The sequence below is a fragment of the Macaca fascicularis genome, chromosome 9 (genome assembly GCF_037993035.2).
Source record: "Macaca fascicularis isolate 582-1 chromosome 9, T2T-MFA8v1.1".
Taxonomy (NCBI): domain Eukaryota; kingdom Metazoa; phylum Chordata; class Mammalia; order Primates; family Cercopithecidae; genus Macaca; species Macaca fascicularis.
This window is the reverse complement of record NC_088383.1, coordinates 135964215-135987076: the sequence shown is the minus strand read 5'-3', so window position 1 is coordinate 135987076 and position 22862 is coordinate 135964215. Positions and strand designations below refer to the sequence as shown.

At 51.6% G+C, this 22862-nt stretch overlaps 1 protein-coding gene across 4 annotated transcripts in view; it reads right to left on the bottom strand.

Moving 5' to 3' along the window:
- DOCK1 (dedicator of cytokinesis 1) overlaps positions 1-22862 on the bottom strand; it is a 555400-nt gene that overhangs the window by 438193 nt on the left and 94345 nt on the right. For 2 of the 4 annotated variants that reach the window (XM_005566736.4, XM_074003072.1), the window contains exons 11-12: positions 10669-10741; positions 7094-7236 (exon numbers count right to left, since the gene is read on the bottom strand). In XM_005566736.4, coding sequence (XP_005566793.1) covers positions 7094-7236; positions 10669-10741 — 216 coding nt within the window. The remainder of the gene's footprint in view (positions 1-7093; positions 7237-10668; positions 10742-22862) is intronic. The other 2 variants (XM_005566737.4, XM_074003073.1) reach the window with 1 other exon arrangement.

Below are 22862 nucleotides of genomic sequence, written 5' to 3'. Positions count from 1 at the left end.
TAGACATTTCAGATAAATCAGCAGGCCGCCTTTTCCCGGGAGGGGGCTGAGAAGTCTGTCATTTTCTAATCTCCCAGGAAAGACAAAGGCAGGGGAGGATTCTGGAGGTGAATTCACAGTTTTGAGAACCCATCAAAGTTTCAAGCAGCTAAGCAGCATCACACAACCTGGGCGAGCAGGGGAGCACTAGGCTGCAGGGCCAACAGCACGACAGCCCTCCCCAGCCAGGACAGATGCAGCCCGTAGAGCCAGGCCCTCTGTACCACAGCGACACAGAAAAGAACAAAGCTCCAGCTGCTCTCGGCTCTTTTCTCCAAGAGAAAAATGAAGACTTTCAAAGCCTCTAAACCTAGATGCCAGGGGTGTCCTGGGGAGAGCGCAGTGAACCTGGTGGGGTCTATGTGTGAGGGCGTGCATGCGGGTTCTTCCTCCCTGCAAGGCTGATGAACTGTGGTTTATATAAATACTGAGTAGCAATCAAACAGGAGGCAACAGTACGAGGAAACAAGCCAGACACTTCCAACAAGTCAAAGGCAGGGGCGGGCAGGGGTCGGCCTGAGCTATCTTCTGTGACGGTATTTTTCCCCCCACAGGAAGGGGCTGGCACATGGGGGCCGTCTATCCCTGAGGCCTCGGCGGGGCCGCCTGCTTGCTTTCCCCCACTCAGCTCGGTAGGGCCTCATCTGCCCCTCAGAACACCAAAGCCTCTGTCCTCACTTCTGCTACTAGCATGGGTATGCACGCATGCCTGTGACTGTGCGTGTGTGTGTGCGTGTGTGTGTGCCTGTGTCTGTGTGTGCCCCTGTGTGTCTGTGTGCCCGTGTCTGTGTGTTCGTGTGTGTGGCTCTGTGTATCTGTGCCTATGTATATGTGTTATGTGTGGGGCTAAATCTGTGTCTGCCTGTGTTTCTGTATCTGTGTCCGTATGTATCTGTCTGTCTGTGTATCTGTGTCTATGTGTATATCTGTATCTGTGTGTGAGGGTGTGAGGGTATGTCTGTGTGCGTGTCTGTGTCTATATCCATGTGTGTATGTGTGTGTGTCTATAAGTATATCTGTGTATCTGTGTGTCTGTGTTTGTCGTGTATCTGTGTGTGTGTTTGTGGTGTCTGTATCTGGTGTGTGTGTGTATGTCTGTGTTTATGGTGTCTGTAACTGTGTGTGTGTATGTGTTTGTGGTGTCTGTATCTGTGTATGTTTGTGTATGTGCATGTGTGTGTTTATGGTGTCTATATCTGTGTGTGTGTGTGTGTGGTATATCTATGTGTGTGTATCTGTGTTTGTCGTGTATCTGTGTGTGTGTTTGTGGTGTCTGTATCTGGTGTGTGTGTGTATGTCTGTGTTTATGGTGTCTGTAACTGTGTGTGTGTATGTGTTTGTGGTGTCTGTATCTGTGTATGTTTGTGTATGTGCATGTGTGTGTGGTGTCTGTATCTGTGTGCGTGTGTGTGTTTATGGTGTCTATATCTGTGTGTGTGTGTGTGTGTGTGTGGTATATCTATGTATGTGTATCTGTGTTTGTGGTGTATCTGTGTGTTTGTGGTGTCTGTATCTGGTGTGTGTGTGTGTGTCTGTGTTTATGGTGTCTGTAACTGTGTGTGTGTATGTGTTTGTGGTGTCTGTATCTGTGTATGTTTGTGTATGTGCATGTGTGTGTGGTGTCTGTATCTGTGTGCGTGTGTGTGTGTGGTGTATTTGTGTATGTGTATCTGTGTATGTGTATCTGTGTTTGTGATGTATCTGTGCGCATGTGTGTGTGTGTGTGTGGTGTATCTGTGTATATCTGTGTTTGCGATGTATCTGTGTGTGTGTGGTATATCTGCGTATGTGTATCTGTGTGTGTGTGTGGTGTATCTGTGTGTGTGTGCGCGCGTGCACATGTGTGGTGTATCTGTATATGTGTATCTGTGTTTGTCGTGTATCTGTGTGTGTGTGTGCGCACGCGTGTGTGGTGTATCTGTGTATGTGTATCTGTGTTTGTCGTGTATCTGTGTGTGTGTGTGTGTGCGCACGCGCGCATGTGTGTGGTGTGTGTGTGTGTGTGTGTGTGTGGTGTATCTGTGTGTGTGTGTGTGTGCGTGCGCGCATGTGTGTGGTGTATCTGTGTGTGTGTGTGTGTGTGTGTGTGTGGGGTGTATCTGTGTGTGTGTGTGTGTGGTGTATCTGTGTGTGTGTGTGTGTGTGTGGTGTATCTGTGTGTGTGTGTGTGTGTGTGGTGTATCTGTGTGTGTGTGTGTGTGTGTGTGGTGTATCTGTGTGTGTGTGTGTGTGTGTGTGTGGTGTATCTGTGTGTGTGTGTGTGTGTGTGGTGTATCTGTGTGTGTGTGGGGGGGGGTGTATCTGTGTGTGTGTGTGTGTGTGTGGTGTATCTGTGTGTGTGTGTGTGTGTGTGTGTGTGGTGTATCTGTGTGTGTGTGTGTGTGTGTGGTGTATCTGTGTGTGTGTGTGTGTGGTGTATCTGTGTGTGTGTGTGTGTGTGTGTGTGTGTGTGTGTGTGTGGTGTATCTGTGTGTGTGCATGTGTCTGTATCCATCTCTGTGTGTGTGTGCAGCTGTCCCCTCTCCAGATGCCTTGAGAGCAAGACCCGCCCTCCATCACCCTCAGCTCAGCGCCCTGCCCTGGGTAGAAGGAACTGAGACAGTCGCAGGCCTGTCCTCCAGCAGCCTGCCTGCTGGGCAGCACTGGGAGATAACTGACAGCCCGTCAGCAGTGCCAGCACCTCAGGCTGCTCCCGACGCTCCTGACGGAAGCACCTCTTCTTGATTCAGTCCCGCACCTCACGCCCTGTCCTCTGGCTGCCCACTCCTACATCCGCTATCCTGGAAACGGTGTTCTCTTTTGCACAGATTTACATTACTTGGAGCTGAGAAGTCAAAAGTCACTGATGATGTTTTGCTCTTTGCCAGCTGGTGAAACCCTCTTTCCTCTTGCTATCTAGTGAGTCCCTCTAATTTATTCAAAAGTAGCTACTGAGCACCTACTATGTGCTATGCAAATACAGGGCACTGCCCCTACTGCAGACATAGGGCAGACCCTCACAACCTCCCCGGCCAGGGGTTTAGCTTCCATTGCCAACGGTTAGACGCTAACTCCACGGTCTCTTAGAGAAATATGCAACCGCAAAGTTCTCATGGGAGAAGTCCTGAGCACACTGCAAGGCATCCTGGGACCACAGTCTCAAGGGTCACAGAGCAAGGGATGTCGGGGCTGAGACCTGCAGGAAGCAAGAGAACTGCAGACCTGTCCCCACCCCAGGGAGGTGGAGCCCCCAGATGCTATGGGAAGACAGTGGGGAGGCTGGGGTGACAGGGACTGTGGTCTATCTGAAGGATGGGGGGCATCCAGAGGGGGGCTCAGGAACAAGAGTTAGGCTCTGACCTGACACCCTGTGGCTAACAGGGAACGGGTAGGCAGGAGTACAGAGCACCGTGAGGATGGAATGGCAGCAGGGCGGCCACCGCATGAACCCAGCTGGCTGCCAGGATGTGAACGCCACTATGGAGGGTGGGAAAGGGGACCAGCGTGGAAGTCAAACCAGCAGAACCACAGGGAGTTGGGGTAGGAGGAGGCGCAGCTTACAGAGACGGTGCCCCTTGCAGGCACAACCACTAGCAAGCCCCAGGGGTACCATTCCTTGGCACAGGAAGACCCGCTCCAGGCTGAGCTGCCTGAAAGGCAAGCACCCATAGTAGGGAAGGAAAGAAGAGTCCCAAAGAGAGGCAGAAGGGTCCACTCTGAGAGCTCACAAGGGGACAGAGATGTCAGAGGTAACAGGGCAAACAGGAAACTGGGACGGGAGGATGCCCATGCAGCCACAGGGCTCCTGGCGGGAGACGGGGGCGGGGGCGCTCAGGGAGAGGGCCGATGCTGGGACACAGAAGGGCGAAGATGAATGAGAGAGGAAGTCCAGAAAGTCCACATACACAGAGACAGATGCGTTACTCAGGGTAGGACTGTTTCTTGGTGTTTCTTTCCTTTTTGTTTAATATATTTTTTTCTTTTTCCTTTCTTTTTAAGACATGAAATTCCAGATCGTGGGAGGGAGAGTTTGAAGGAAGGAAGAACCACCAATAGAAAGCGGTCCCCAAAGAGGTATCAGGGATGGCACCCAGACAGGAGCACATGTACCACTGCCCAGAATGTGCATTTCACTAGACAACTGACCACAAAAGGCAAGTGGGAGCTAAATCCTGCCTCTACTCACTCACCAAGCCACAGGCCCTGGCACTATCTTCCTACTCACCTAGTTGATGAGGCCCCTTTTTCTTTTTTTTTTTTGAGACAGAGTCTTGCTCTGTTGCCCAGGCTGCAGTGCAGTGGCGCCATCTCGGCTCACTACAAGCTCCGCCTCCCGGGTTCACGCCATTCTCCTGCCTCAGCCTCCTGAGTAGCTGGGACTACAGGTGCCTGCCACCACGCCTGGCTAATTGTTTTGTATTTTTAGTAGAGATGGGGTTTCACCGTGTTAGCCAGGATGGTCTCGATCTCCTGACCTCGTGATCCGCCCGCCTTGGCCTCCCAAAGTGCTGGGATTACAGGCGTGAGTCACCGCGCCCGGCCGATGAGGCCCCTTTTTCTAATTCACACAAAAGCACCCTGAGCTAACAGCAGCTCCAGACCTGCAGAATAGGTAAGCAGACAGATCTGCAAAGGGCCAGGCACTTCCTCACCCTAACCCCTGGCCCTGGCCTCCAGGAGAGCAAACCAAAGCCCAGACCCTGACAGAAGAGCCTGAGGAATCAGCACCGTGGCTGACGGGGAGCTGGTCTTCCCTGGACACCAGGATGCAGCTAAGAGTTTCTCAAATCTCAGGAGTCTGAGTCCAAAAGCCTCCCTGGAGAATGAATGTCCACAAAATAAATCTAACAGAAAGATGCTCTTTGAAGGACTGCAGGATGTGGTGAGGTCATTCACAGAGGTCAAAGGTTAAGACATGAGGATGGAACACCTAACATTTAATATTAGAAATCCTGCATTTCAAACCCTTTCTCAGAAACGCCAGCCTGCTCAAATATCTTAATACATAAACTAATGCATTAGTGACACAATTAAATTTATTACCACACACTTTAAAAATGGAAATTAAATGTTCCTGATTACCCTGTGTTTTGAATGCTTTCTCACAGGAGAAAAAAAGTGCATTTGGCGTTGACATTTGCTTACCCAGAATAACTAAAAACAAAGAAGATTAGCATACATTCTATCTCAAACAATAGAACCAGATGTCTGGAGTCTTCATGAACTCACTGTCCACATAAAATGTCCCACACCTCTAGGTTCAGAATAATTTGGATTAAATATTCAGGATTGTGTCTATTGTAAAGAGGAAACATGTTGGCATAAACCAAAAATCGGCCAAGGCCAAGTGGTAAGCTCAAGAGACAGGAGGCCCATGTGGACAGAGGGGCGAAAAAATCCAGCGGCTCTCTCTGAAGATGAGTATCTCCTCCATGTCCCTTCCGATCCTGGGACCGCTAACAGTCACTTGACAGACAAGCAAGGATCAGGTTAAGCCTGGGCTGCTGGTGATAAAATGAGCTCTGGTGGGCAGCGCCCTGCAGTCCCGGCGGCTGATCTGTGCGGCTGCACTCGCTGGCCACATTGCTCACCTCTGACCTGAATTCCACCCACCAGTGGGCCCTGGAGAAAATTCAGGTTCAAGGTAAACAAGCACTAGTCATGTTGCCTAAGGCCATTCTAATTCAGGAAGTCACCTGTGATCCCCTATCACTGTTCTTGTCCCTCCGTTCTCACTGTGACTTGGAAATGCCCACTCCTCCCAGAAGCTGAAGGAACTGGACCCCTGGGCATCGGCCCAAGGTTCTCTGGCTTCATAGATCTTGGCCACACACCAGTCAGCCTGGCAGCGGCAGGCTTCGAGTCCTCTTTCCCAGCGATTTCCTGCTGGCCTGACACCAAACTCCACTCTCCCTGAATGACTCTAATAAAAGTTTATCAAAACTCTGATGACTGCAAAAGAAACTGGAGATCCCAGGGCAGCCCCAGCTCGAAGCACTGAAGGATCGGCTGGCAACCTTTGCATGGTGTCCCCAGCCGGAGAGTGACTCCAATCTAAACAGCCCTAATTGGACCTCCCTATGGTTTTCAATTAAAGTGCAAATAGGGAGGGCTGTTAATTCAGGAGAAGATGGGTCCTGGGTCAGCTGAAAATTGCTCTGTCTGCAGAGGCCACATCTCATTAATGTTCTGGGTTGGGGTTTTTGTCCTGCTACTGTTTGCCAGAGACAGGGGTAGTTCACGCCAGAGGAAAGCTGCAGGTCCCTGCAGAGCCCTAGGAAGGCTCATTCTCTATAACATTCTTCAGGCTCATTTCACATTCTCCTTTAGAACAGTGGGAAATGAATCAAGGTAATTGTTTTTTAAAAGTCTAGTGACATAAGGTAGCTGGACGATGAAGCAGGTCTGTTCGCCTAAGCTCTACTGCGTTTATGGGCAGTCTGCACGGATCAGGGAGTGAGACGGTCAAGTTCTGAAGGTGACTTCCCCCTGGGCTGGAGGCGGGGCCTCAGTCACAGTTGTTTCCTGGCAGCCCTCCTGGCCAGCCAAGTGCCAACTGTCACCAGCCCGAGGTGATTGATTCATTCCTTCTGCCAGCAGCAGGTCAGCTGCTCGGGAACGTGTCAGTGCAGGATTAAAAACGGTGAGTGTGAGGCGGGGGGATAGGGGAGGAGAAATCACTTAAATGACAGAACTCAGGGGAGCAAGTCTGCACAAATGAAGTCACCTTCTTAGGGGGACCAGCAGGGGAGCCCCAGAACAGGCAGTAATTAGCACACAACATGGGCAGAGGGGAGTTACGCCTACCGCCTGCACGTTCCTCTGAACATCTAATCCGACCCCACTCTCCATCCAGGAGCGGGCTCTCAGCAATGTTCACAAAGGTGATGGGCCAGAAAACCGTCGTGCACCGTACATGGGGGCGACCGTCACACACATTCTCCACCAGGACCACTGTCACCGCCACCATCTTCACACCATCATGATCAACATCAAACTAAAACGCAACCCAGACAGCACTGTCCCAAACGCATGCAAATACACACTGATGGAAACAAAATAGGAAAATACGTACCCTGCCCCTTGTGGTTGACTTCTTTGGCAGCGATGACTTTGTTTATAACAGTCTGAAGGAAGTCATTCTCCCCTGCCACCCTGGGTGAAAAACGGGATGACATGTTCAGCGGCTTGTGTCGAATGGCGTCGTCCAACGCGAGCCTGGAGGGCACGGGACGACCAAGACCACAGGAGACAAAGGGGCACAGAGACCCATGGGTCACGGTAACAAGGGAACATAAGAGATCATCGTCACCGAGTGTGAGAGGGAGGCATCATGAGTCAACGCACGACAAAGGATGGGAGAGGTGACAAGAGAAACAGGGAAAAGCATTGATCAGGAAAATGCTGAACCATGAGAGGGAACAGAGCAAACGAGGGCAACCCTCTCCCCAGGAAATAAACGTGCACCAGGCCTCCACTGCGTCTCCATCAGACGCTTGTGTTTAAAAAAAGGAGCTTGTCTGAAAGCCACATGGGTGAAAGGCATTTAATCCCAAAGAATGTTTATGGCCATTCCTCCAATTTCAATAATTCTGAACATAGCATAGGTCAAGGGGCAGGTGATCTAAAGGGAAACGCAAAATCGAGATTAAAAAAAAAAGTCCCTGGAACCTAACTGCTTGCAAAAGCTTTCTACTCTACTCTCTTGGACTATGTACACAATAGACCCTAAAATGACTACATGTGAGAAGAATGGCACCATGTTTGGAGAACACCACGACCTATTCTCATGTGTGGCGCCATTATGAACACAGACCACTCATATTTTCAGGGTCCGTGAATCAGGAGCCTATCACAGATGCTGTGCTATACGAGAGACTAGCTGAAAACAGGTAGCATATGCCCAAATAGAAATACCATGTAGCACAGCAAAGTGCGCTATGAAATGAACAAGAAAATAGACAGCATGGCCATAATGTTTAAAATCAATCCTGGGAACAAGGACAGTGCTATCCATCACTGGAGCCACAAGACTCAAGGGAACTGAAGACTGTTGTCATTTACTTCACCAAGTTAAAAAAGACAGGGAGGAAGGGAGATGTGCAATGTGCTTCCTTCCCTAAAACCAACCCTGTGAGATAATAAATCAGTTTTAATGGAGCAAAAAACGGTTTCATTAGCATGACATTTCCCAAAGAACTGGTTTCATTGCTTATTTTGCTATTAAAAATCATGCTGTTCTTTTGTTTCTAACACTGCAAATATTCATCTATTAGTCTTCCTTTAATGGAGCACGGAGTCACAAATTACATAAGAGGTACACATGGAATAATGTATTTTCCAAGTGGACATTCCACTACAAGATAGAAAAAGATGGCAGCAAAGCACAGGCAATCTCAAACAACTCATAACATGTTCTGTGAAAATCAGTGAATCTAAAACTAATAACCTCCCTAACTTTTCAAACAATCCCTCAAGTTGGGTTTGTTTGTTTTGGGATTTTTCTTTTTTTTTTTTTTTTTTTTTTTTTTTGACTTTTCACAGAGGACACTAGCAGGCAACAGGTAATTTCAACTTAGTGGTACATCTGGGCATCAAGAACCTCTGAGGTCTAATACATAATACAGCATTCAAAACAGTAGGGGCTGCATTATTTCTCACGAGAGAATGAGGCAATTTAATATTATAATTTTACAAAGGTGTATTTTATTTATGACCTCAATATCTGCCCACGTTCCACGATACTGTTCTCCTTGTTTGCTAAGGAAACTTCCAGATTCTGCAGCACTGCGTTCCTTTTATAAACTCTCCTCACTGGGTGGGGCGACAAAACAACATTATCCAGCAGAGCTTTCTGCAGTGGTGGAGACGTGCTGTGTACGTACGGCCCAGGACGGTGCCGCTGGCCTCCTCTCCTGCTGAACACTTGAAACAGGACCAATGTGACCGAAGAACTCAATGTTTAATGCTACTTCATTCTAATTATTATTATTATTTTTGAGACAGAATCTCCCTCTGTCACCCAGGCTGGAGTTCTGTGGCGTGATCTCGGCTCATTGCAACCTGTGCCTCCCGGGTTCAAGCGATTCTCCTGCCTCAGTCTCCCAAGTAGCTGGGATTACAGGCGCCTGCCACCACGCCCGACTAATTTTTGTATTTTTAGTAGTTATGGGGTTTTGCCATGTTGGCCAGGCTGGTCTCGAACTCCTGACCCTCAGGTGATCCTCCTGCCTCAACCTCCCAAAGTGCTGGGATTACAGGCGTGAGCCACTGTGCCCAGCTCATTTTAAGTATTTTAAATAGCCACATGGAGCTACTGGTTACCACACTGGACAGGAGAGTAAACCTAAAGCATTTAAGCCACAAAGAGACCTCTGCCTCTAGTGGTGCATGGTGAGATACATATAACTTAACCCTGACTCCCAGTTCAATAATGCAGGGTTTGCTGTTATTCTTATGACAGGAAGACAGCAAAATCTCCTACTGAGCTGTACAAAAAGCTTTAGGGTGCCACCTGACCAGATCGCCTGCCTGCAAAGAAAGTCATACTCTTCCTGTCCTAGCCAGTGGCACTCAAGTCCCAGAGGAGTCGGGTGGGGTTGAGTGCGGTGGTCCATCACCAAGGATGCATGGGGCAGAGGGAAGCCAACCTCACATCTCCGGACCCCCAAGGACAGGACTCCTTCAGCCACCCAATTACTACCCGCCTCCGAAACCCTTCAGCCAACAGCTGAAAACAGTAACATTTCTAAAATCTAAAAATGTGTTTCAAGTCTAAAATCGATTAAGAAGAGAAATGAGGGAAAAGTAAAACTGCAGAGCACTATGGCAGGGGGCCACCCTTACCACGCACTCTCCCCTAACATCGCCCCCCAACCCCACAGCCAGGAGGAAGCCGTCTCTTATAATTCACCTCAACCGTTTGGATTCCTTTTCTCTCCTCCTCTGTGAGGAGTAGGAGTGCCCTTAAGTGGCCAACGACAATCATCTGGGTACACTCTTGCTTCCACACGAGGGAAATAAATGCCAATTCTTTCCACCAGTTCCCTGGGTTCTACCCACAAATCAGATAATCAATTTAATGAATCTCCTCCAAGAGCTTTTTCTCAGCTTCTGTGCCTCTTTAAAGACTTCAAGTCAGAACTAGAGAAAGCCGAAAAACGAGCACAGATATGCTCCACTCTAAGCAAAAACCAAGAAACAAAAATCAGCAGCATGATTCTATGCTTTAAAGCATTATTTCCCGCTTTAAAATAATTCATCATAATTTTGTTTGGTTTTCTATTTTAAACACAGCAACCTTCTATGATGAATTTGGAAGTATTGTGCTTTGAAACTACAAATAGCTACTAGAATAAATCAATTATGTAAAGAAACGTTCAGGCTCAGAGAAGAGTCATAATTCTGTGCCTTCTACATGATCAGGCAGGTAAAATCTTCTACTTCCAGGACCATAAACAAACTTTGACCCAGGATTCTTACGGCTACAAAAAAATTCCATGTACTACAGCAGTGACTAAAGAGGTTTTTCATACTTATAAAATAATCAATTCTTACTTAGGTTTATCTATTTAATTATAAAGATAACTATTACAAGCCTATGTTTTCCACATTATATCTGGCTAAGTACTTGAATTGCTCCATACTTACGGCTGAAAGGGAATGAAATGCTGCTTATCTTCGTCGTCTACTTTTCCATTTATTATATCTGTTACATCCATCACTGGAGACAAAAAGAGAACAGAGATTGTTTTGGCTTAAATGCTATAATCACAGAACACAAACAAACAAACAAAGGAACATCAGAATATCTTCTAGCAAACAACAGCAAAAGCTGTTTTCTCATCGTCAAGTCTAAATTATGTCCATGCTTGAAAGACAAATTAAGTTATCAGAAAACGCTGGCCCAAATGGAAGTGGGGCTCAAATGGCAGAGTTCCATTTAATAATTTCCTTTGCCTATTATCCAGCTGTCACCCTAGAGCTGCCCTGTCCAATACAACTTTCTGTGATGATGGAAAATGTTCCATAACAATGAGTAACAAAAATGTGACAGCACAGGCCGGGCGCAGTGGCTCACATCTGTAATCCCAGCACTTTGGGAGACCAAGGTGAGCAGATTGCTTGAGCCCAGGAGTTCGAGACCAGCCTGGGCAACATGACAAAACCCCTATCTCTACAAAAAATACAAAAATTATCCAGGCATAGTGGTGTGCACCCGTAGTCCCAGCTACTCAGAAGGCTGAGATGGGAGACTTGCTTGGGCCCAGGAGGTGGAGGATGCAGTGAGCAGAATTCACACCACTGCCCTCCAGCCTGAATGACAGAGACCCTGCCACAAAACAAAAGAAAAAAATAAAAATGTAGAAAGCATGATGGAGGAACTGAAAACTTACTTTTACTTCATTCATTTAATTTAAATTTAACTAGTCACATGTGACCAGTGGTTACCATGCTGGCCAGCACTGTTCTGAAGCCTCACGTTAGTGCATTCCCCCAAACAATTAAGCAAACAAGTAGCTACCATTTCCCAAGCACCCACCACATGCTGGTATCTGTCGATGCTCTTACAAGAGGACACTTCAAGGCAAATCCTCAGAGTTACCTACCATACTGACGAGAAACTGAGGCTTAAAGACAGGCATGAACAAGCACGCTCAAAAGTCTACAGCTAGAAAGTCTCCAAGACCCGGCCGGGCGCGGTGGCTCAAGCCTGTAATCCCAGCACTTTGGGAGGCCGAGACGGGCGGATCACGAGGTCAGGAGATCGAGACCATCCTGGGTAACACGGTGAAACCCCGTCTCTACTAAAAATACAAAAACTTAGCCGGGCGAGGTGGCCGGCGCCTGTAGTCCCAGCTACTCGGGAGGCTGAGGCAGGAGAATGGCGTGAACCCGGGAGGCGGAGCTTGCAGTGAGCTGAGATCCGGCCACTGCACTCCAGCCTGGGTGACAGAGTGAGACTCCGTCTCAAAAAAAAAAAAAAAAAAGAAAGTCTCCAAGACCCAAACTCTTTCAATACTATTAAACTGCCTTCACAAACACATCCCCCTGGGAGGTCCAGGCTTGCTAACATCACAAGAAAGGCTAATATCCTTTGCAATGTTCTTGTGTTAAAAAGACATCCCCTGATTACACTCAGGAGTAAACCCAGACACATTGTCTACCTTTCAAACAATTCCTTTTGCCCTTGGTCATGACAGAACAAGAAAATCCAAGAATAACCCCAGATGGCCCTGGTCACTTTCCCTGTCTCTGCTACTGCTCAACCGCCACGCCGGACTTAAGAAAAGAGAGGAAGATGCCTTGTTTATTTTCTTCGCACAAGACCCTTCCCCAGAAGGGTCTCTGTAGCCCAGGGTCTCTATGTTCAGGTAAGAGGATGAGTCTAAATATACTTTGTCCAATACACGAGTAATCATACATTGAGATTTTTCCTTTCTACCATCACCATCACCACCCTCCAAAAAGGGGGAGGGACATGTAGAACCAAAAAAGCAGAATTCTCATCCCCTGCTTGCCCTGGTGGAGCCCACGGGCCTCAGTATTGTGTCCTAAGGGACGACACCCACACTCCACTGAACCAAGGGGACTCAAAGAGCTAAGAGCCCACAGCTGTGTTTGCAGATACAGGTCAAAGAATCCCAAATACCTTGGAACATCAAATGACAGCTGCTCAGAAGATGCATGGTCTGGACACCGGCCCTCACCTGGCCTGGGGGAAGACTTTACCAGCTTCCACCACTCTTGGGGTTGACTGACCCACATGCGACTGCTTTTTACCACATGCGACTGTGGAAAGCACCCACCTTTTTACCTTTTTCCAAGACACCTGAGACCACCAGTTCAGCATCCTTCATTAACTCATTTGGGCAGCAGCCCACTATGAGCCAGAACCAAGGTGGTCTGACCCAGGCAGGCCAGCCCTCACATGCCAGCTGGTCCTGGGTGGCCTTGCTGGGTGCCTGCAGAGCCCCTCTCTGCCATGGGACTCATCTCACCGGCTGACCATGGGACTCCCTTGCCACATCCCCAGTGCCCAGCCCTGGAACACAGGACCATGTGCAGGAAGGCAGCAAACAAGCAGGAAACGCAAGCAGAGCCTGAGCACCCACAGGTGGAAAACAGCCCGAGTCCCGCACCCATCCTGAGCCTCGAGGAGAAGGCCTGGACGTCACCAGTCATCACTGCTCATGGCGCTTCCCGCACCCATCCTGAGCCTCGAGGAGAAGGCCTGGACGTCACCAGTCATCACTGCTCATGGCGCTTCCCGCACCCATCCTGAGCCTCGAGGAGAAGGCCTGGATGTCACCAGTCATCACTGCTCATCACGCTTCCCGCACCCATCCTGAGCCTCGAGGAGAAGGCCTGGACGTCACCAGTCATCACTGCTCATGGCGCTTCCCGCACCCATCCTGAGCCTCGAGGAGAAGGCCTGGACGTCACCAGTCATCACCGCTCATCACGCTTCCCGCACCCATCCTGAGCCTCGAGGAGAAGGCCTGGACGTCACCAGTCATCACCGCTCATCGCGCTTCCCGCACCCATCCTGAGCCTCGAGAAGAATGCCCTGACGTCACCAGTCATCACTGCTCATTGCGCTTCCCGCACCCATCCTGAGCCTCGAGGAGAATGCCCTGACGTCACCAGTCATCACTGCTCATCGCGCTTCCCACACCCATCCTGAGCCTCGAGGAGAATGCCCTGACGTCACCAGTCATCACTGCTCATCGCGCTTCCCACACCCATCCTGAGCCTCGAGGAGAAGGCCTGGACGTCACCAGTCATCACCGCTCATCACGCTTCCCGCACCCATCCTGAGCCTCGAGGAGAATGCCCTGACGTCACCAGTCATCACTGCTCATGGCGCTTCCCGCACCCATCCTGAGCCTCGAGGAGAAGGCCTGGACGTCACCAGTCATCACTGCTCATGGCGCTTCCCGCACCCATCCTGAGCCTCGAGGAGAAGGCCTGGATGTCACCAGTCATCACTGCTCATCACGCTTCCCGCACCCATCCTGAGCCTCGAGGAGAAGGCCTGGACGTCACCAGTCATCACTGCTCATCGCGCTTCCCGCACCCATCCTGAGCCTCGAGGAGAAGGCCTGGACGTCACCAGTCATCACCGCTCATCACGCTTCCCGCACCCATCCTGAGCCTCGAGGAGAAGGCCTGGACGTCACCAGTCATCACCGCTCATCGCGCTTCCCGCACCCATCCTGAGCCTCGAGAAGAATGCCCTGACGTCACCAGTCATCACTGCTCATTGCGCTTCCCGCACCCATCCTGAGCCTCGAGGAGAATGCCCTGACGTCACCAGTCATCACCGCTCATCGCGCTTCCCACACCCATCCTGAGCCTCGAGGAGAATGCCCTGACGTCACCAGTCATCACTGCTCATCGCGCTTCCCACACCCATCCTGAGCCTCAAGGAGAAGGCCTGGACGTCACCAGTCATCACCGCTCATCGCGCTTCCCGCACCCATCCTGAGCCTCGAGGAGAATGCCCTGACGTCACCAGTCATCACCGCTCATCACGCTTCCCGCACCCATCCTGAGCCTCAAGGAGAATGCCCTGACGTCACCAGTCATCACTGCTCATCGCGCTTCCCGCACCCATCCTGAGCCTCGAGGAGAATGCCCTGACGTCACCAGTCATCACCGCTCATCGCGCTTCCCACACCCATCCTGAGCCTCGAGGAGAAGGCCTGGACGTCACCAGTCATCACTGCTCATCACGCTTCCCGCACCCATCCTGAGCCTCGAGGAGAAGGCCTGGACGTCACCAGTCATCACTGCTCATCGCGCTTCCCGCACCCATCCTGAGCCTCGAGGAGAAGGCCCTGACGTCACCAGTCATCACTGCTCATCGCACTTCCCACACCCATCCTGAGCCTCGAGGAGAAGGCCTGGACGTCACCAGTCATCACTGCTCATCGCGCTTCCCGCACCCATCCTGAGCCTCGAGGAGAAGGCCTGGACGTCACCAGTCATCACTGCTCATCGCGCTTCCCGCACCCATCCTGAGCCTCGAGGAGAATGCCCTGACGTCACCAGTCATCACCGCTCATCGCGCTTCCCGCACCCATCCTGAGCCTCGAGGAGAAGGCCTGGACGTCACCAGTCATCACTGCTCATCGCGCTTCCCGCACCCATCCTGAGCCTCGAGGAGAATGCCCTGACGTCACCAGTCATCACCGCTCATCGCGCTTCCCGCACCCATCCTGAGCCTCGAGGAGAAGGCCTGGACGTCACCAGTCATCACCGCTCATCGCGCTTCCCGCACCCATCCTGAGCCTCGAGGAGAAGGCCTGGACGTCACCAGTCATCACCGCTCATCGCGCTTCCCGCACCCATCCTGAGCCTCGAGGAGAAGGCCTGGACGTCACCAGTCATCACAGCTCATCGCGCTTCCCGCACCCATCCTGAGCCTCGAGGAGAATGCCCTGACGTCACCAGTCATCACCGCTCATCGCGCTTCCCGCACCCATCCTGAGCCTCGAGGAGAATGCCCTGACGTCACCAGTCATCACCGCTCATCGCGCTTCCCACACCCATCCTGAGCCTCGAGGAGAAGGCCTGGACGTCACCAGTCATCACTGCTCATCACGCTTCCCGCACCCATCCTGAGCCTCGAGGAGAAGGCCTGGACGTCACCAGTCATCACCGCTCATCGCGCTTCCCACACCCATCCTGAGCCTCGAGGAGAATGCCCTGACGTCACCAGTCATCACCGCTCATCACGCTTCCCGCACCCATCCTGAGCCTCGAGGAGAATGCCCTGACGTCACCAGTCATCACCGCTCATCGCGCTTCCCGCACCCATCCTGAGCCTCGAGGAGAAGGCCTGGACGTCACCAGTCATCACTGCTCATCGCGCTTCCCGCACCCATCCTGAGCCTCGAGGAGAATGCCCTGACGTCACCAGTCATCACCGCTCATCGCGCTTCCCGCACCCATCCTGAGCCTCGAGGAGAAGGCCTGGACGTCACCAGTCATCACCGCTCATCGCGCTTCCCGCACCCATCCTGAGCCTCGAGGAGAAGGCCTGGACGTCACCAGTCATCACCGCTCATCGCGCTTCCCGCACCCATCCTGAGCCTCGAGGAGAAGGCCTGGACGTCACCAGTCATCACAGCTCATCGCGCTTCCCGCACCCATCCTGAGCCTCGAGGAGAATGCCCTGACGTCACCAGTCATCACTGCTCATTGCGCTTCCCGCACCCATCCTGAGCCTCGAGGAGAATGCCCTGACGTCACCAGTCATCACTGCTCATCGCGCTTCCCACACCCATCCTGAGCCTCGAGGAGAATGCCCTGACGTCACCAGTCATCACTGCTCATCGCGCTTCCCACACCCATCCTGAGCCTCGAGGAGAAGGCCTGGACGTCACCAGTCATCACCGCTCATCACGCTTCCCGCACCCATCCTGAGCCTCGAGGAGAATGCCCTGACGTCACCAGTCATCACTGCTCATGGCGCTTCCCGCACCCATCCTGAGCCTCGAGGAGAAGGCCTGGACGTCACCAGTCATCACTGCTCATGGCGCTTCCCGCACCCATCCTGAGCCTCGAGGAGAAGGCCTGGATGTCACCAGTCATCACTGCTCATCGCGCTTCCCGCACCCATCCTGAGCCTCGAGGAGAAGGCCTGGACGTCACCAGTCATCACTGCTCATCGCGCTTCCCGCACCCATCCTGAGCCTCGAGGAGAAGGCCTGGACGTCACCAGTCATCACCGCTCATCACGCTTCCCGCACCCATCCTGAGCCTCGAGGAGAAGGCCTGGACGTCACCAGTCATCACCGCTCATCGCGCTTCCCGCACCCATTCTGAGCCTCGAGAAGAATGCCCTGACGTCACCAGTCATCACTGCTCATTGCGCTTCCCGCACCCATCCTGAGCCTCGAGGAGAATGCCCTGACGTCACCAGTCATCACTGCTCATCGCGCTTCCCACACCCATCCTGAGCCTCGAGGAGAATGCCCTGACGTCACCAGTCATCACTGCTCATCGCGCTTCCCACACCCATCCTGAGCCTCGAGGAGAAGGCCTGGACGTCACCAGTCATCACCGCTCATCGCGCTTCCCGCACCCATCCTGAGCCTCGAGGAGAATGCCCTGACGTCACCAGTCATCACCGCTCATCACGCTTCCCGCACCCATCCTGAGCCTCAAGGAGAATGCCCTGACGTCACCAGTCATCACTGCTCATCGCGCTTCCCGCACCCATCCTGAGCCTCGAGGAGAATGCCCTGACGTCACCAGTCATCACCGCTCATCGCGCTTCCCACACCCATCCTGAGCCTCGAGGAGAAGGCCTGGACGTCACCAGTCATCACTGCTCATCACGCTTCCCGCACCCATCCTGAGCCTCGAGGAGAAGGCCTGGACGTCACCAGTCATCACTGCTCATCGCGCTTCCCGCACCCATCCTGAGCCTCGAGGAGAAGGCCCTGACGTCACCAGTCATCACTGCTCATGGCGCTTCCCGCACCCATCCTGAGCCTCGAGGAGAATGCCCTGACGTCACCAGTCATCACCGCTCATCGCGCTTCCCGCACCCATCCTGAGCCTCGAGGAGAAGGCCTGGACGTCACCAGTCATCACCGCTCATCGCGCTTCCCGCACCCATCCTGAGCCTCGAGGAGAAGGCCTGGACGTCACCAGTCATCACCGCTCATCGCGCTTCCCGCACCCATCCTGAGCCTCGAGGAGAAGGCCTGGACGTCACCAGTCATCACAGCTCATCGCGCTTCCCGCACCCATCCTGAGCCTCGAGGAGAATGCCCTGACGTCACCAGTCATCACCGCTCATCGCGCTTCCCGCACCCATCCTGAGCCTCGAGGAGAATGCCCTGACGTCACCAGTCATCACCGCTCATCGCGCTTCCCACACCCATCCTGAGCCTCGAGGAGAAGGCCTGGACGTCACCAGTCATCACTGCTCATCACGCTTCCCGCACCCATCCTGAGCCTCGAGGAGAAGGCCTGGACGTCACCAGTCATCACCGCTCATCGCGCTTCCCACACCCATCCTGAGCCTCGAGGAGAATGCCCTGACGTCACCAGTCATCACCGCTCATCACGCTTCCCGCACCCATCCTGAGCCTCGAGGAGAATGCCCTGACGTCACCAGTCATCACCGCTCATCGCGCTTCCCGCACCCATCCTGAGCCTCGAGGAGAAGGCCTGGACGTCACCAGTCATCACTGCTCATCGCGCTTCCCACACCCATCCTGAGCCTCGAGGAGAAGGCCCTGACGTCACCAGTCATCACTGCTCATCGCGCTTCCCACACCCATCCTGAGCCTCGAGGAGAAGGCCTGGACGTCACCAGTCATCACTGCTCATCGCGCTTCCCACACCCATCCTGAGCCTCGAGGAGAAGGCCTTGACATCACCAGTCATCACTGCTCATGGCGCTTCCCAAACACTCTCCCGCCTGCTCTCCCGCACACAGCCCCATGTGGAGGGAGCGCTCCCTGCAGTTTGGACAAGATGTCCCTGACACCAAAGGAGGAAATAAAGGTCTTGGGGGGAAAACTCCCCCAAACAGCCAGCCCAGGGTCTCCACATTCAGGTAAGAGGATGGTGAAAAGACAGAGTCCAGCTGAAGTCAGTGCAGCTCTGTGAGGGAGAGGCCGGGTAGACAGACGGCACCGCATGATGCTGGAATTCAGAGGGCAGGAGAAGGAAGGAGGCAGTGGTGTCAGGACAAGAGTGATGGAGGCACAGGGCCAGCAAAGGCAGGAGAGCAGAAGGCGGGAGGTGAGAAACGTCTTGCAGGGAGAGGGGCTGACGGCTCAGTCCCGCTGGTGGGGCTGCATCAGGACGACTTGCTCGCGGCAAATGGACCCCCACACCCTGCGAGTCAGCAACTGCGCTGCAGAGGCTGCCCTGCAAACAGGCACGGGTGGGATGCTTTAAGCTCCAGGATGCTCACTGCGTAGCTACTACACCGCAAGGCTGAGATACCCTCAGAGCCCAAAGGAAAGGCCTGCTGCAATCACAGGGCTACAGGCTGCAGACACCGAGAAGCCGAATTTTTGAATAACACTTAATAAAATGACATGTTCATAAGATAATGCTACATTTGTTAGAAAGATAAAAGTATACGCAATGCAAACATACTACTGAACTGCACACCTAAAAGTGGTTAAGATGGCAAAAAAGGGACTAAAAAGACATTGAAAATCCATCAGTAAATAAACAAACACATGGTAGGATGTGATACTGTATTTAAAAATCATATGCCACACACAGAAAAAAAAATTTGGAAACAAACATATCAGAATAAACATGAGGTACTACCCCGGCTATGTAAAACTATGGATAATTTATTTAACTACACTTTTCCATAAAATTTCCATTATTTTTACAATTTTCTATCTTTTAGAAAGAGATAGAAAAGGTTACATTATAAAAAGGTTAAAAAACAGAAATGTGACCCATTATTTTCAACCAAAGACTAAGAACTGTCGCCTTAAAGGCCCATGAACACTTTTCTCATTTTGAGGAACTGAACTCTGCTGACACAGACATGCAGAAGTCATTCTGAAGAAAGCCTCAAAATTAAATTTGCATGTGGAAACTGAAGTTGCATACGAACAGGCAGAATACGATTACCAAAATGTTGATCAACCTTCTTAGATGTGGGAAGCATCCCTTCTATCCCTTCTTTTTTTTTTTTTTTTTTGAGACAGTGTCTCGCTCTGTCGCCTAGGTTGGAGTGCAGTGGTACAATCATGGGTCACAGCAACCTCAACCTCCCAAGTTCAGGCAGTCCTCCTGCCTTGGCCACCCCAAGCATGAGCCACCATGACTGGCTAATCTTTGTGTGTGTGTTTTTTTTTTTTTTTTGGTAAAGATGGGGTTTCACCATATCGCCCAGGCTGGTCTCAAACTGCTGGACTCAAGCAATCCACCCACTTTGGCCTCCCAAAGTGCTGGGATTACAGGTGTGAGCCACTGCACCCGACCGAGTGTCCTTTCTCAGTAACAAAGAGAACATCTGGTTGGACGACACAGTGAATAAGTTAGAAGCAAATCCTATTTAAAAAAATTCCCCAGATGTGCTGAACGCCACCACGTGATAAGCAGGGCAGGGCGGGGGGGCGGGGGGCAGGTGGTCTGGTGGCAGCAAACTGCCAGTCACTGAGTGGCCCATAGTGACAAACAAGTGATTTTGGTTAAAGCAGAGATTCTGGTTTAACTGGACAGGAGTGTGGCCTGTGCAACAATTTTTTCTTTTTGGGAGTGGGGTTGCAGGGGACAGGATCTGACTGTAGCCCAGGCTGGAGTACAACAGCACGATCATGGCTTATTTGCAGTCTGGACCGCCCTGGGTTCTGGTGATCCTCCCACCTCAGCCTCTCGAGTAGCTGGGACCACAGGTGAGTGCCACCAAGCGCCCAGCTAACTTTTGTAATTTTTAGTAGAGACAAGGTTTCGTCATGTTGTCAGGCTGGTCTTGAATGCCTGGGCCCAAGCGATCTGCCTGCCTCAGCCTCCCAAAGTGCTAGGATTACAGGCATGAACCACAGCATCTGACCAAGAATTTTTACTGAAAGCTTGCAAGATTTTTCTCATATTCAGTTAGGATTGAGAACCACTGCATTAAGATACTTACTTTTTGTGCCAAAAATTTACATAGATCACATAATGAAATGTCTCAGAGAAGAGTTTCTAGTAGGAAACTGGAAATTCCACAAGCAGAATGATCAGGTCTTTACTTTTTTTTTTTTTTTTTTTTTTGAGACAGAGTCTCGCCCTGTCACCCTGGCGTGATCTTGGCTCACTGGAACCTCCGCCTCCCCAGTTCAAGCAATTCTCCTGCCTCCCTCCTGAGTAGCTGGGATTACTGGCACCTGCCACCACGCCCAATTAACTTTTTTGTATGTTTAGTAGAGACAGGGTTTCACCATGCTGGCCAGGCTGGTTCCGAACTCCTAACCTCGTTATCAGCCTGCCTCGGCCTCCCAAAGTTCTGGGATTAGAGGTGGGAGCCACTGCACCGGCCCTGTGTGTGTGTGTGTGTGTGTGAGAGAGAGAGAGACACACAGTCTCGCCCCGTTCCCCAGGCTGGAGTACAGTGACACAATCTTAGCTCACTGCAACCTCGTCCTCCCAGGTTCAAGCAACTCTTCTCCCTAGCCTCCTGAGTAGCTGGGACTACAGGCATGCACCATGCCTGGATAATTGTTTTACTTTTCATAGAGATGGGGTTTTATCATGTTGGCCAGGCTGGTCTCAAAACACCCAACCTCAGGTGATCCACCCACCTCGGCCTCCCACATTGCTGGGATTACAGGTGTGAGCCACTGCACCCAGCCAGATTCTTACTTGCAATGTACAATCACACACCAACTGAGCAGGTCTAGGAAAGCTGGCCCCTCTGGAGTGAGCACAGAGGCCACAAAGACTCAGTGCTCAGAGCTTGGGACTGAGGCATGAACACGACATCCCCACTCAGGGCATGCAGTGGAGGTAGGCAAACCAGCAACTGCTGAGCAACTGTGACACCAGAAAGGACAGAGAATTCAAAGGACCTGGAAACCCAACATTAACAGCTGCAGGCCTGAAATCTTCCCACAGAGGAAAACAAACGCCTATGGGTATCTCTGAAGCACTTCACACAGGTTCGTGCAGGTTCACACAGGTTCAAACAGGTTCACACAGGTTCATACAGGTTCACACAGGTTCATGCAGGATCACACAGGTTCACACTGGTTCAGAAAGGTTCACACAGGTTCACGCAGGTTCACACAGGTTCACGCAGGTTCACACAGGTTCACACAGGTTCAGAAAGGTTCATGCAGGTTCACACAGGTTCATGCATGTTCACAGAGGTTCACGCAGGTTCACACAGGTTCACGCAGGTTCACACAGGTTCAGAAAGGTTCACGCAGGTTCACACAGGTTCATGCATGTTCAGAGGTTCACACAGGTTCACATAGGTTCCAGAAAGGTTCACACAAGTTCACGCAGGTTCACACAGGTTCATGCAGGTTCGGAAAGGTTCACGCAGGTTCACGTATGTTCACAGAGGTCCGCACAGGTTCAGAAAGGTTCACACAAGTTCACGCAGGTTCACACAGCATCACGCAGGTTCAGAAAGGTTCACACAGGTTCACGCAGGTTCACACAGATTCACACAGGTTCACACACGTTCACAGAGGTTCACATAGGTTCACGCAGGTTCGTGCAGGTTCATGCAGGTTCACACAGGTTCTTTGCAACCCCAAAATGAGGGGGGACACCCCATGTGCCAGTCAGAGCAGAGCAGCAAGAAGAAGCCACACTCCAGAGAATTCACGAGCAAAACGACAAGGCTAGAACTTGGCCCCAGGTGGGCTTTCAGAAGCCCCAATATCAGTGGGTGCCAGGGACACAAGACAGGAAAGGAAGGAACCAGAGACCAGTTCTGACAGGAGGAACCAGGGACCACAGGGGGTGTCCGTGTGGTCAGCAGATATCAGGGCACAGAAGTCCCTGGTGGCCGCACAGCCAGGGATCCAAACTCCAGTGACCAGATGTAGTGTCTCAGCCAACACTACACAGGTGGGGGCTCCAGAAACAAGGAACTATGTCCCAGGTGCCCGCTTTACCCCAGTGAATAACCTGGGCTTCCATAATTCATGGAGAACTCCAGGAGCTGGGGGGCCCAACCTAACTCTAGACCCCACCAAGCAAGCGTAAGTGAGCATGTAAGAAACAGTGAAAGGCCACAGTGGTGTCAGCTGAGCCCATGCCCATCAGCCTCTCCATCCATTAGTACCTAGACCTTCATGGACTGTCAATCCAATGAAAACTGAAAAATATTCCAAATTTTTAAATTCCAA